The 16,160-nt window shown below is 34.7% G+C and overlaps 1 protein-coding gene across 1 annotated transcript in view; it reads left to right on the top strand.

The window, feature by feature from the left end:
* The first annotated feature begins 303 nt into the window (after nucleotides 1–303).
* The window catches only part of LOC119069868 (neurexin-3a-like), a 57,053-nt gene continuing 41,196 nt past the window's right edge, over nucleotides 304–16,160 (top strand). The window contains exon 1 of the mRNA XM_037174038.1: nucleotides 304–1,287. Coding sequence (XP_037029933.1) covers nucleotides 844–1,287 — 444 coding nt within the window. The 5' untranslated portion in view covers nucleotides 304–843. The remainder of the gene's footprint in view (nucleotides 1,288–16,160) is intronic.

Raw genomic sequence — 16,160 nt, 5'->3', positions numbered from 1 at the left:
CGCTAACACGAAGTTGCTGAAATTTTCACTACAAAATCTATTGACTGTGTACAAGCTTATACTACGAGATAATGGGTGCTTCAAAAGGGGAAACAAATATGTCCGTTTTTTCGATCACATAGATTTTCGCCTCCGTTCCGAAACAATGCAACGATTTGGTCGCATAAAAAGCTGACAATCTATCTCCGTACACAATTTTCGTGAAATATGCGACATCACCCTATGTGAAACGCAAGCGCTTTAAGCTTTTTTACTTCCATGGCCATACTGTTCTTCATTCGACAGCATAACGACCTCTCCGCATTATCAAAGGAGTGCAGTTGAGTTTTGTAACCGATGCAGTGCTGGTTTAAAGGCGATTTTCCGCATTCGTTTTCACAGTACTTATGTGTTGTTTAATTAGAAAGTACACTGCATATCCAGTGAAATAATACCTAAATAAGAGGTCTAAGTCTTATGTAATTAATGGCATCGTTTAACATAACAAAACATAAATTGTATTGAGTAATTGGTTTCGTGTCTGAACGTGTAAAATGTATTCGAATATGAGGTGAATTTTTGTTCGTGAAAATTTTTTGTGTTGAGACGAAACGGATACCCGACTCTTAAGGTTAAAGAAAATATCAATAAAAAAAATCATTTTCGATTAGAAAAATTATTCCTAGGATTACAGTGTGCAGTAAATAAATAGCAACAAAAAAAAATTACGAAAAATTGTTGAATATCATTCAGTAATCGAGTGTTCGTTGTAAAGTTGTGTGTCCGATATTATAGTGGCTGAAATTTAGGAGACGTAAATATAATGAAAATCATATAATAAACCTTATACAAAAAAAAGCCAAGATGGCGGTTGATCATCATCATCACTACTACCATCAAGACAACGACGACATACCATCCAAAATGATATGTCACCGACCAACAAAATCCTTTTTTGCTGAGTCGCTAAACAATCGCGGATACAAATCGATTTCGATATTTTTAATTACGCTTAGTCTAATTCTGTCGTGGCTGCCCAACAGTGATGCATTGTCGCTAGACGGTTCACAAACATCATTTGCCCAATTTCGCAAATGGTACACGGGATTGAATGGTTCGCTAGAGTTTGAATTTAAAACCGACCAACCAAATGGCTTAGTGTTGTATACGGACGATGGGGGTACGTTTGACTTTTTCGAAATTAAGTTGGTCGAAGGTGCCGTTCGATTAAGATATAATTTAGGGGGTGGTGCAAATATCATTACGGTCGGAAGGGACTTACATGACGGACACTGGCATAAAGTGCAGGTAAGCATTTTTTGCAATTTTATTTTCACAAGTTATTTATTCGATTATGAAAAAGAAAAGAAAAAAAAAGAATTAAAACTGAGTAACAACATAAAAAATGACTAACTAAATCCTCTGTAGTATAATGTGCTGCAATACATCATAATCTATCATCGGAAAAAAGTAAATTACACATTTTAAATGTGAAAACAGGGGACATAACAATTTTAAAAGCTAAACACATCTGCTGTCCTTTCCGATGAACATAGTTCTCTTTTTTTTGTACATGCCCCGATACCACACTTGCTGGGTCGGTTATTGTATTTTTGTGTAAAATTTATTATGTTGACAGTGAAGCAGGTGGTACTGATTATTTTCGTAACGAACTTTTATTAAAAGAATTCCTTCGAGCTTTATCGAAAGCTGGAAAGTAATTTATTCAGCAAGCATATCGCTCAAAATATATTATGCCTCGCACATTGGAGGTTCAGCGGAGCACGAAAAAGACCGGTTCACAAAAGAAATTCTAGCGATTATAGACCCCGAAAAACCACTTTTCAGGCTATGGTCTGGAACAACTTCAGGCTGCGAAAAATCGAAAACAGAAAATTATCAATCAGGAGGATTACTCCCACCTTCACAAAAAAAGGTTCGAGATATGTTCAGCCAGATTTTTGTAATTTGAACTCTATATAGTCCACGCTTTCATAATAACACGAAAAAGGTCTGGAAAACGTAAAAGCTTGACTTTGGTATATGTGACCAACGTTATAGATGGTTGATTTTCAGAGCTGATTGGAAACTTCAAAATTATATTCGAAAATTAGTCGATATTTCGTTGTGACAGTTTATTTAGATTGTGATTGGTTTTGAATATCAAAAGCAGTACTTTGCTCCAAGCAAAATCAAAAATATTTTCAAAATCTTTCTTGATTAGCATTTCTTATCCAAATACCGTTGAAATGAGCCATCACAACAATTTATTCACTATTAGTGAAAATTAAATTTTCAGCAATGTTTTTGAATGTTTGATCTTTGATCTCATACCAAAGTCAAGTTTTTCACTTTTTCCAAACTTTTTTCATTTTATTATGATAGCGTGGACTGTATACAGTAGAAATAACCAAAAACAGGACAAAAATAGCTTACAATTTTCTTTTGATGTAAGGTTTTGGTTTTGGATTTTTCGTCACCATAGTCTGAAAAGTGGCTATTCGGGGTCTATGGACAACAAGACTTTTTTTGACTGGTTTCATAAACGATTCCTAAAAATGAAATCTGTTGCTGAAAATCATCAGATAAATTGTACCTTACTTCACTGCGACGAAACTAAATCTGAAGTTTTTGAGTAATAGTATGTTACGTACGTGCAATAAAATTTGCTTACTCACAAGGGGGAAGTTATATCCAGAGCCGAAGGAGAGGGATATAATATAATCCCCAGAATGAGTAAGCAAATATTTCTGAAGGTACGTGTTATACTTTACATGCTTGTGTACGGTAAGTGCATCTGCATTGTCACAAGCAGTATATATGTTAAAACATCTTACAATTAATTGAAATGGTAGATCTTTTGTGTTTAACGACCTCGGTTTCGTCTCTGATTGAATACCATTGCTATCATTTATCTCATGTGGTTAGTAATGTACTGTTAATGTCATTGTAATGTTCGATATTTTACAGACCGTTAAAGCCAAATCCATCTCAAGTTCGGATTCACATTCACCGGATTTATTCAAATTTTTCGTCGAGCTTTCAACACTTTTCGCGCGATGATCGAATGCAAACTTTTATGAACAATTTTCATTTTTAATATTTTATTGAGTTTTCGATAATAATGTTCCAAATGTTTGACGGTAGAAAATCGGGAGTTAAGCAGCTGAAAATAACCATAGATTTTACCAAATTGTATTCTTAGATTTTGACTTTTTTATTTCTTTTTCGTTTGAGATGAGTGCAACGAATACAGTGTACCATTTATATTTTCACGTATGTGGTGTGAATAACCGTATTTTATCGACTCAAATTTCCTTAACAAAATAACATTTTGTCTGATAACAATTAGGGCGAGAAAATCTCTACTTTCTCAGCACTTTCTCTCTTCATCATTGAAAATTTATCATCTAAGTTCTCACTTTGTTCTTACAAAAATGCCATAACATGTGTGCGGTGTGAATAACTTTATTTTCTTCACTGAGAAGGCCATGAGAAAATGTCTTAGAAAATTGTGTAACAAATTGATGTTTCTGTTTCGTGGTGAAAAGCGGTTAATAACACTTCGCATATATGAAAGATGTTGAGTTCACCTCTGGAAGAAAATAGAAAATTAGAATTCGCTCTTGTTGGAATTTCCTATTTTCTTTCCTCGGTAAACAAATAAGTACTTCCTTCAGTTTACACTACCAACACGTATGAGAAAAAAGTGTCTTGTTGATGCACCTTGTGTGGAACATGAGTCAAATTCAAAATTTAAGCGAAATTTTAGAAGGCATTAGCGAACGGGAAGAAAAGTTCTTATGTTGTTGTGTTTGTGAGTAACGTTACCACGCATTAAATTATGATGAACGTTTAATCTGACCCCATAACCTTTTTGTTATGGCTGAGGGAAATTTCTTTTATCTTGGCAAATGTTACATTTTGCCTGAACTGGAACACTTTATATCGTCAACATATTGAAGGCGAGATAAGTGAAACGAAAAACAAAAAACAGATTAAAGTTTTCTTACTGCTAGAACAACAAATTGACGCATTATGTTGACTTGACACTTATCTGCTGCTATTTTAAACTTTGTTTACATGAATATTATAAGAAAACATTATCTCTATTTCATTTACCTCGGTCAGACAATTTAGTCCAGGCCCTTGTGTCAGAAAAAAAAAACTACGTTCACTAAATGTTGACAATTAAAATGAAATTTCACATTGAAGTGCACTTGCTTCAAATGATGCAAACCACTTGATGGAAAACGGATTTTCAAATGATGCCGATTGTGTTGGTGCTTCAGCAGGGAATAATACTGGCAATTTTTTTGTTATCAAGTTTAATTTTCCATACAGACATTGGCGTAACCGCGTAAATTTTGACCGATTACCGGCTGGTCTGCTAGAAAATACGCGTTAAACGCTTCTACTCCTTTAATTAGATTAATTATAATGTGATTTAATTTTTGGAAAAATCTTCGAAACGAACAGAATAACTTCTACGACGCGGAATTTCCAATTGTATCCCAGAAATCTCGTAAATTTGCATTTAAAATGTTTGTCGATTTATTTGACTAGCTTTGCGGAAGTTAATCAAAATTCTAGATCGTAGGAATTGTTTGGCTTGTTCCAAGGATTTAAAAAAAAACAAATCAGATTTTAATTAATTTAATTGTATAACTAGAAGCAAATGCGACTTTAATTCGGACGGTTCGAACACCGATTCACATCACGGTTCGGTTCGGTACTTGTTGTGGTGGTATTTTCGGTAACGAGCTCTAGGAAAACGTCGAAATGATAACCGCTTATTTCAGGTGATTTTCATCTCGTTTATTTGGTGCTAACGCCGTAACGTTAATAAAAATCGTCTGCGCGACAAACCGAACGCACCGCGACTACTTTTTTTGTATTTTCATCGTGCCTTCGAATATTGCTTAGACTATTCGCAGGTTCCTTATAAATAGACATTTTGCATGCACCTGCGGATAGCACCAACAACGGACTTAATGTACGTTCTGTTACTGAATGTATGACGGATTCACACCACATCGTACGGCGATTATAGAGGATTACCAAATTTAAAAAATTTCTCTATTTTACTTAAAGCCCGCAACTTGGTCAACACATACTTCATATACCAGCCGTCATTTCATCAATTTTGAATGAGCCCATTGTAATTATAGTACTTTCCATAAAATCATTGGTATACACGAAATACTGCTAAGTACATTAAGCACACAGCTACTCAATGAAATGTGTTTTTAAACATTTGTAAATAAATGTACGTTGAACATGCGATACTCCATGTTATAATTACCATGGAGTAATTTTAGACAGAACACCATTGGAACAATCAACCGTGTTCCAGACAAAATATCCGAGAAAATTATAGCAAAACACAAAAACTAAATGTACGTTTCAACCTTGAACCAATATCGGGTAGACATACATTTTGTATAAAATATACAATCGGTTGTAATAGTGCAGCCGTAATTAAACAATTTTATAGAAAATTCAAAATGAAGATTTTTCAAATGTCTGCCACTGCATACGACATTAAAAATGCCATTAAATTAGTGTAAACTGGTATCAGGTACATCAGTAAACAGTAACAGAGCGCATGTTTGTTGTCAATATTGCCGTTCGACAATGACCAACATAAAAGTTTTCTAACAAACAAAATTGCCGACAAACACTATTAACAAATACTTTCAGACAGTGTACTGTACTGCGTTCGTGTATACAATTTTGCTAAGTACATATCGATATCGTATTTATTGTCTGTGATACTGTGATTTTTCTTTTAGATTGACACTGACACAAAGTCATTGTGAATTTTCATACGTGTGTTGTGATTAATCTTATTTTCTCCACTCAAAGGGTCATGGGACAATGACGTTTTGTTGACGCTTAGTCTGATGACAGTTTGGTGTAAAATATTTTTATCGCATACGCGGTGTGATTCCCCGAAAAAATTATTCACCTAGGATATATAAACAAACATTATACTTCTGTAAATTGTCAAAGTGTCATTCGCATATCTTGTTGTCTCGTTTTCGCTTATGCGATAAAAATGAATATGCACGTATGACAAGCCGTCTCGGCAAGCCTCGACCGCTTTGTCATACGTGCATAATATTTAATATTTTCTCCCCTCTTGTTTTGACAGGGGAGATAATATATATTACACACTTGTCACGAAGGAAGGCTTGCCGAGACTGATAGTGACAAGTTTGTACTCTATTTTATCACATAAGCGAAAACGAGACAACAGCATAGATCTGAAGTGTAATTTTTGAATTAAACTTCTAGGTGAGTAATTTTGACATCCGAACACCGCACGTATGTGATAATAGATATTTCCTTCTCCGAACTTCTTTCTTTTCACCTCTGGAATAAGAAAGTAAATTCAAATAGTGATTCACTTCGCTATTGTTAAAAGTTCTTATTTTCTTCCCTCTGTACTCTATTTTTAAACTACAATCTGTAGGTCCAATCCGTTCTCATACGCAGACGCATTATAGGTCTTTACGCGTTATTTACAGTCACATTGAGATTTTACCTGCACGGAAAAAAATCAACAATTATTTGCTACAAATATATAAATGGTTGTAAGAAATAAATTCCCAATTTATTCGTGGCAAATATATAAAATATTTTTTGTCAAATTAAAGCAAAATAAAATGATCGAGTCTGTTTTTTGACAATTAAAATTCACAAATATTTTAAATTATTTATTTACCATAAATATTTGAATACAATAGCAAGGTTTGTAATGCAATTGTTAATTTTATATGAATCAGGTTACCACGAGAGTGGAATGTCGGTCGATTCCTTAACTTTTTTTTCGTTGCCTTTTAGGTGTACAAGCGTAAGGTGTATAAAAGTTTTATGTGATGTTGTTCAGGTTGCTCTCTAGAGGCTCTTTTCGATGAATAGAATTCGAAACATGGCTCGTTTGACCGTATCTTAGCGTGTGTAACACACAACGGGTTGTATTTATACATCGATAAATATTGTTGAGTTAAATATAATCAGAACTTATTACTATTACGAATAAATGTCTCTGTCGTACACACTCAATGTCCACATCGTGTAATTAATTTAAGTAATGAAATACTTACTTAAATTGATTATATTTGAATCCATGAAAATAGTAGATTACGTCTGTGGGTCAAACTTTTTATTTTGATTAGTTAGGACGTTATAGCCTCACCCAAAGGGGAAGGCAGTATTCCCCTTGTCAAAATACGAAATGGAACCTCGTTCGTACAGAGGGATTCTTTTGAATTTCGACTGACCGAAATCGGCACTATTTATTCCGGGACTTTTTTTTATATATGCCTAGTAAGCCTTGGTGCCTAGGCCTCAAAGCCAAATCTGAGATATTTTTGATCTTCCAAACCTGGCTGGTTGTAAGTGGCGAAAAGTCGAAAAATGGGGTTTTGTAGTCCAGATTTCATTTACGTAAGGTGGGGAGGACACGGGCGTGTATGGGTTCGTTCGAAAGCTGATGTCGAGTACTCCTGGGGCAAGTATTACCTTCATAAAATTTTATGATAAACGGCCGAAAATATGACTTCCGGAAAATTTCTCAAAGTCGATGTAACCTCGGTGAACTTTGATGAGTGCTGTGACCTCACTAATGCAATTGTTTGATTAAATTATTACTTATTATGAATGTGGAGGGCCTCAGCTTTACAGCGATACGCTTATTTAGTAGTTTGGTAGAGTGAAACTCACAGTTCTCATCTGTTACATAGTCACCAAAACCTATTTTCAATTGGGAAAATTCTACAAAAATTCTGAAATTTCGAAAAATTCTTAAAAATTTTACAAAACATATTTCTAGAAATTTCAAAACAATCCAGAAATTTTAGAGATTCTGTAGAATTGTTACTATAGTGCCCTAGTGCACTCACATAAAAGTGCATTGATCATTTGTTGGTCAATGTTTTTGCCCAATTACGTCCCACTAAATTTGGCAAAAAGCTTGTGTGTTACGAACATTTTTTTTATAGAAAATAATTTTTTTTAAGTGTAATGTTCTTCAATTACGTTAAAATTATACCGCAAGCCAGAAATTTTATTCCATCGTCTCCAATTATATTTGAGAACAAATTATCCGACCGAGTCTCGGGGGCTATGAAAACTGTTGGAATCAAATGCTTTTGATATAAATCATGGTGGAAATCACGCTCAACATAATTAAATGCAAATCTATGCCATTAAACCATTTCAATGGAAACGAATCTAACACTTTTGTGCATTATTTTATTGGTATTATATCCTGTATCCCCCACACACTCCACAATTATGGCACAATTATGGCTAACTTTTTATGTATGGCCTTAATTATATTATGTCCTTTAATTATGCATCATGTAATATACTGATCCATTATATACATACATCAAGTACATATATGCAATGATCGGGGATAAAATTTAATAAAGCCAACCCTTCTTTTGTATGCTCTATAGCATTAACTCTAATCATTAAATATACTAACAAACCTAACTCGCTGAGTTCCATAAATTTCTAAACATTTTATGTTGTTGGTGTATAATCAGCCGAAAAAACACAGCGTATTCCGTTATTCCGTCCAAAGCTGAACGTTATTAATGTCTCATTGCATATTGCATAAGAGTGTTCTTGACTCTTCTAGTTTCACATACATTCACGATTCATTTACAGAATTATGTAAAACCGTTTCGATTGTAACATAATAATATTCAAAATTCTATATTTTGCCCACCGTTATGATCATTTCTTTATTTATTATTTATAAAGCATTCCGACCCATTTACGTAAGTATATAAGGAATGATGTAGCTTACCATACTTACCATACCATACCATACCATACGTAATGGGAAAGAGTCTAATAACAGAGTAATGTTTACGTGTCGTCAGTAGGTTTACTTTGTTTTGGATTATGGTTTTGTTATAATTTACCATTTCATACAATACTCATATTATATCCTACAATTAACCCCGAAATTAGTAAGATGAATATCGGATTATTATTTTATACGAGGAACTAAGTATTTGGGTCAAACGGATTAATGTTTTTACAGGCGAAATAAAATTTACGATAAGACTGACAGAAATGAAGTTGTTTAACACGACCCGTGCTTACTGCATTTCACTAATAATTTCATTTGATAATTGGATGCAAATAAAATCGTTTTTCGCAAATCCGGTCCATAATCATCATCTTTCCATGCATCCATTTAATGTCGTTTTGAAGATATTCACTGTATTCCCGGACACAGTGCAATATGAACTTTTTTTTTCGCACGCTAAAGAACCTATTACATTCAGCGAAGGCTAAATTTTTATAAATAAAAATCTTGCCCCCGACACCAAAATGTGTTTGAACACAAAGCAGCGACTATAGCCATTCCGCTATAGAGGCACACGATTGAGTTCCAAACAACGATTTTATTTCGATTTAGAGCATTATTATGAGAAAAAAAATCATTCTAGAGTATAACAAAAAATGTTTTTAGTTTTTTTTATAAAACTGATTTTGTGTTCATAACATGTACAACCCGATGGAGAAGGGTCATTTGCCAAATAAAGTTTCTGACTTCGCTTATTTTCTTAATTTTTCACGATACTTTACTGAATTAAAAATTAATTATGCAAAATTTCGATGCATAATATAAATCAAAAATACTAGTTCAGTGTCAAAATATACTTGTGGACTATATGGTCAAGACTTGGAATATTGTATGCTTTTCAAAATGAAAGAAGAAGAAGAAGTGAAGAAGTGTACGTGCTTAAACAATGTCTATGAGCAGCTTCTAATCAATTTTATCAAAGGACCATTTATATTCAATCACATCAAAGCGTATCCACATATTTATCGTGATTAATAAATAACTCGTCGACAATATTCTGAAACATTCACGGTCACGCAGCCAACATTGGATTTCTTGTTAAATTGATAGGAGTGAGAATACTTTAACGACGTTTTGAAGTTCTTCCGTTTATATTATAAAAACAGAAAGAAGATTTGATGGATGAAACAATTAGTTTAAATATTAACACTAAATGGAACTCACTAATTACACCAAAACTGTGCGAAACGATTTCACCACGAACAGTTTTTGTATTCGAAAAGCATTTAGTCTCTAGTATACGTATAAGACTAAAAATTTATCATTGGATTGGGAATTTGGGAGACCAAACCTTATCTCATTATTTGATGGTTACGAAAATCCATTTACGGAACACTCTTCCATAGAAATGGAAGAAGAAAAAAAAAGCATTTGAATCGTAATCCGCACATACTACACATTTATTTATTTCACAGCCCGGGTGTGGGAACAATCGCAAAGAAAGTAAAATTCGGTAAAATTACATTATGTTCGGAAGAAGGGAAAAAAACTTTTACCGAAATAACGTTGGCAAACCAATTCTCACTTGAAGCCAGGGACAGAGCTGAAAAAAAATCATGTAACAAAACAAAAACAGGAAAAAATGCTTTACTATTGAATAAATTTGACTTTTAAATTAAGGACGGTTCGATAAACCATGCAAAAGACTCCACACGCGGAAAATGGTTAAATTTTTGTTATTTAGCCCCGTACGAAGTACTGGGGGCTTATAAGATTAATATGCCGTTTGTAACACGTTGAATTGGAAGCAGACAGTAAGGGCAAGCATTGGGGTTCATACGTCCGTCCGCCTGTGACCCCTCTAGCTTGAGTAAATCACAACCTTTTTTCAAAATTCTTTTTTTCCCCGATTGGTATCGACAATTTTGGGTTTCTAAAATAATGTCGTAAACTTTTTTTTTATGTTTATGTTTAAGTTGAGAAGTACTTTGTACGGGCTTTCGTAATTGCGCTATGCGCAATTTTAAAAATGAACACTTTCAGTAAATTTGATCATACCCAACTTGACTAGCATTTTGGTAACAGACGCATTAGAGGCTTGTAGACGTATTAGGGTTCCAGGCGTATTACGGCTGCGGACGAAATAGGATTACGGGTCGTACGGGGCTAAGTCGCAGCAAACGCTCCGACTGTTCTGATGCCTTGTTTTTACTGTTCTGAAGAAGTGAAATATGTATATCAAGGCACGCACTCCTCAAGGTACAAGTTATTATCAACCGTATAAGATCTCTTTATAATTTGTGATGTTCACTGTTCTTGAAGGGTCAATTCGTATAATCGTACATTCTTTGTTGTTCAAAATATTAGGGTCATTGCACCGAGACTCTGTTTTACCTTTATGGAGAGCTTAGGGAAGAAAGTACTTAGAACTCTGCGCCATACATTTTTTTTTCTAAATTGTATTCAAAAGTTGTAGATGAATCGGTAACTAATCTTTTAAGCAGATTGAAGCAGCAAATCACTATTCACCAGTTTCTTACCAGTACATGAATACAAAACGTTTTGAAAAGTTTTTTTCTTTCCTCTTCTTAAACTCATTTTCTTTTGATATAAATTCCTTTCAAAAAGGGGTTGTCAACAGATGACAATAGCCTATTTCAAGACGGGACGAAACGGGTAACTTTTACACCGAAATACAACAAAATGAGGAGAAAGATTGAAAGTACATTCGCACCGAAACAAATTGATTTAAGAGTGATATCGCCAAAACATCGAACAAAATCAGACATTTTGGGACAAGGTGTCACGGATTTTATTGAGTTATAGCTCATTCGATTCGTTGAACTGATGCGAGTTAAACGTAGTACTACGTTTGATGAAATTTATTTTGTTGTCGACGATCGAGGTAGTGAAGTAAGGGGCCCAAAATCGTTTTTTTTGCAATTACTCGAGTGAAACAATTTCGGGAAAAATCTTTTTTAGCTACGTTTGAAGGTCTTGAAGAGACACCAAGTTTGAGAATACTTACCACCACATCCATGTTCACCTGACGGTGTTATTAATGACTTTAGATCAAAAATAGGTGATTTTCCGAAGTACTTGAGCGGTTGCAGTGACACAAGTCCGAGACATGGTATGTATGGTGAGAGAGCCTAGCCTCTGTAGTACCGTAGCATGCAAAAGCATCCTTGGATAAGTTTCACTGCAAAGGGTTGGAGCGACTTTAGTGGAAGTCCCCCCCAAGTCGACGAAATTTTATCCCTTTATTTGGTTTGTTTTTCGCTTTTTTGAGGTTTTTGGTGCGGTTTTTCATTATTTATCGCTGACAAGAGTGAGATCAACTAAAATAAAGAAATTTTCGATGTATTCACGTGGTTCCTCTACTCTTGGAACCCGAATTTCGATCTATTTGGACTATTATCTATATAAAAGTGGGATATGAAGCATTTTTGGACTTTTTTTTGTGGCTATTCAATATTTATTTTCAATAAAATTGTTATTTAAAGTGAAGTAAACTAAAATAAAGAGCTACTTGATATAAGTACACTACGACTTAAAATTTCGAACGTTTTATGCATATATTTCGACTATTTTTCAGTAATCGAAAATCGTAGTGTACGTAATCAACGTGGATATATCAAGTAACTCCTTATTTTAGTTTACTTCCCTTTAAATAACAATTTTATTGAAAATAAATATTGAATAGCCACAAAAAAAGTCCAAAAATGCTTCATATCCCACTAACACAGGGCCTCAAGTGTACGGCATAGTGAACGGACGTGTTTATACGTCGCTCTCTGAAAGTGTTTCTTTTGTGCTTCTTTGTGTAAATAGATTTGTGATTTTGTCTAATTTTGTGCTGCTTTTTGATGATTTCGATGTTTTTTGGCTAATTATGTGTGGTCAAATAGTGAAATAATTTAAAATTTATTGACAAAATCAAAATCGTTTGCTCGTGAACCACTTTTTCTTTGATCAATATGTACGGCTTGTACAATTCTATTGTTCTCTTTTGTTAACGGACATGTGCTTATGAACAGCGATGATTTTGTTTGGATTTACAATGAAATTTCTGGTACAACTGTTGTACAATCGTTCGAAAGAACTCTTCGCCGTATGGCTCTATGTCGGGACTCTTAATGAACCTGATTCTAATGATCCACGGATCTCTTGCCTGATGGCTCATGATATTATTGAATGTGTAAACTATCTAATTTTTATTTACAGCTGTAGCGGTACTCGGACCTCTTTTGAGCAAAACTAAGTTAAAATTCATATTGAACAGTGAATTTGTTTTGTAAGGAAAATTTCCATTTGAAATGCAGTATGATATTTTTATCAAACGGTACAAACGGTATACGCTTTGTACCAAAGCCAGTACAATGGACCCAAACGGAGGCCCCCGTGCGTGCTCTACGCTAGTAGAGCGGCTTACTTTAATTTAAAAAAAAAAAACACAGGGCCTATTTTAAGGAAATTAAATTTCCAGAAATTCTCAAATTTTTCCATTAATTTTCGTCATTTCATCTAAAAACACAACAGCTTAATTCAAGTGACAAAGTCTGTGATATTAAAACTAAAATAACATCGCGAGTATTGTTTCGATTTCAGTGCTAAAGAATATTTCACGTGATACATTTTTGCTGATAAGTAATGAAATTCTCCTGATATGTAATGAATTTTCATATAACTATTCCTTCACTTGTGATGTAATGAAAATGTTTCCACATGTAACGACAGCTTTCCGCGGCTGGGAAATGTACGTGTAACAACAATATTCCGGGTGGATAGGCAATAAAGAAAATTCTTTCTTTAGGTATTCGTGAGGGCTGACATTTTTAGCCCCGTACGAAGTACGAAGGGGCTTATAGGATTACGATGCCGTGTGTAATTGATGGAATTCGAAGCAGACGGTAAGGGCAAAGTGTTTGCCTATGTTCATAGATGACGAATCCGCAATAAAAATTTGGGCCGTCTGTCCGTCTGTCCGTCTGTCCGTCTGTCCGTCTGTCCGTCTGTCCGTCACGTCGATATCTTGAGTAAATCAAATCCGATTTCAAAAAAATTTTTTTTCCCTGAAAGATAGTCAAAATAGTGAGGCTAAGTTCGAAGATGGGCATATTCGGGTCGGCCCTTCGTGAGTTAGGGCCACCTAAGTGATTTAAGGTCTTTTGGTGATATTTATGGCAAAATAAACGATGGAAATGTAAATGACACGGCAAATGATAGGTATTGTCAATACCAATCCAGGAAAAAAAAGTTTTTTAAAATCGGGTGAGTGGACCGTGAATTAGGGCCTTAGAAGTGAAAAGCTACTAGGGCCCTATGTGTATTTTACATAGAACTCGAGCAAATTTCATTCGTTTTTCGTAATTTTTGTGTCATTTGGAAGGTAATCAAAGGCCGAATAGAATGTTGTATAAAAAAAATTAAATTTGGGTCCTCGGACTAAGGCCGCTACTAGGGCCCTATGCGTATTTTACATACAACTCGAGTAAATTTCATCCGTTTTTCGTAATTTTTGATTCATTTGAAAGATAATCGAACACCGAATAGAATGTTGTTGAAAAAAAAATTAAATTTGGGTCCTCGGACTAAGGCCGCTACTAGGGCCCTATGCGTATTTTACATACAACTCGAGTAAATTTCATCCGTTTTTCGTAATTTTTGTTTCATTTGAAAGATAATCGAACACCGAATAGAATGTTGTTGAAAAAAAAAATTAAATTTGGGTCCTCGGACTAAGGCCGCTACTAGGGCCCTATGCGTATTTTACATACAACTCGAGTAAATTTCATCCGTTTTTCGTAATTTTTGTTTCATTTGAAAGATAATCGAACACCGAATAGAATGTTGGTGAAAAAAAAATTAAATTTGGGTCCTTGGACTAAGGCCGTTACTAGGGCCCTATGTGTATTTTACATATAACTCGAGCAAATTTCATCCGTTTTTCGTAATTTTTGTTTCATTTGGAAGGTAATCAAAGGCCGAATAGAATGTTGTTGAAAAAAAATTAAATTTGGGTCCTTGGACTAAGGCCGTTACTAGGGCCCTATGTGTATTTTACATATAACTCGAGCAAATTTCATCCGTTTTTCGTAATTTTTGTTTCATTTGGAAGGTAATCAAAGGCCGAATAGAATGTTGTTGAAAAAAAATTAAATTTGGGTCCTTGGACTAAGGCCGTTACTAGGGCCCTATGTGTATTTTACATATAACTCGAGCAAATTTCATCCGTTTTATTTTATTTTTTTTATTTGTTGGTTTTGAGACCGTTCTAACAGCCTTTTACAGCCAATAACAAGTTCAGTCTGGACCACCGGCTTTACGTGACTTCCGAACCACGCCTCGAAGTATGTAATTACTCTCTGAGGAAAGTTAGGTGCGAAATTAATATCTCGCCTTAATGTAGGCTAGACATATGTACACAAATTCATCGTATTTGGGTTACGTCATACGATTCATTCAGTGTGTACATCGTTGCAGCCACCAAACACACCGCAACTACCCAAATTATGAAGCTTGAGTGAACTAAGGACATTACCAATGCGATATAATCGCTAGAAAAATTCCATGCGGAATCTGTCTGTCACGGGAATCGAACCCGGATCATTTTGGTGGAAGGCTAGTACGTAACCACTGAGCCATCCCGTCACTCGTAATTTTTTCGTAATTTTTGTTTCATTTGGAAGGTAATCAAAGGCCGAATAGAATGTTGTTGAAAAAAAATTAAATTTGGGTCCTCGGACTAAGGCCGCTACTAGGGTTCTATGTGTATTTTACATATAACTCGAGCAAATTCCATTCGTTTTTCGTAATTTTTGTTTCATTTGGAAGGTAATCAAAGGCCGAATAGAATGTAGTTGAAAAAAAAATATATTTGGATCCTAGGACTGAGGCCGATACTAGGCCCTATGTGTATTTATACTCAATAAATTAAAATTTTAGGGCTATTTGAAATTTTTGTTTTATTTGAAAGGAACGTCGTACGGGGCTTCGTAATTGCGCTATGCGCAATTTCTAAGATGTACACATTACATAATAATTTTACTTTAACTACTTTAACCGGCGCATAGGCTTAAGGTCAAAGTAGGGTGACAGACGCACTAGGGTCACGTACGCAATAGATATACGGGTTTGTACGGGGCTCAGTCGCAGCAAACGCTCCGACTGTTCTGATGGCTCGTTTTAGAACGTGTCTCTCCAGTAGCATCATTATTGTATCGTAAAACATTATTCCGCAGATCTCCCAATTTATCTGCGAATCAAATCAGTGATTTGTTTTCGGATGTATAATTACGTAATGTGAAAAACAATCATAATATCGTAACTTCTCCGCAGTTTG

This window comes from Bradysia coprophila (genome assembly GCF_014529535.1).
Source record: "Bradysia coprophila strain Holo2 chromosome X unlocalized genomic scaffold, BU_Bcop_v1 contig_399, whole genome shotgun sequence".
NCBI lineage: Eukaryota > Metazoa > Arthropoda > Insecta > Diptera > Sciaridae > Bradysia > Bradysia coprophila.
Note: the sequence above shows the minus strand (reverse complement) of the source record. Positions and strands in the feature narration are given on the sequence as shown.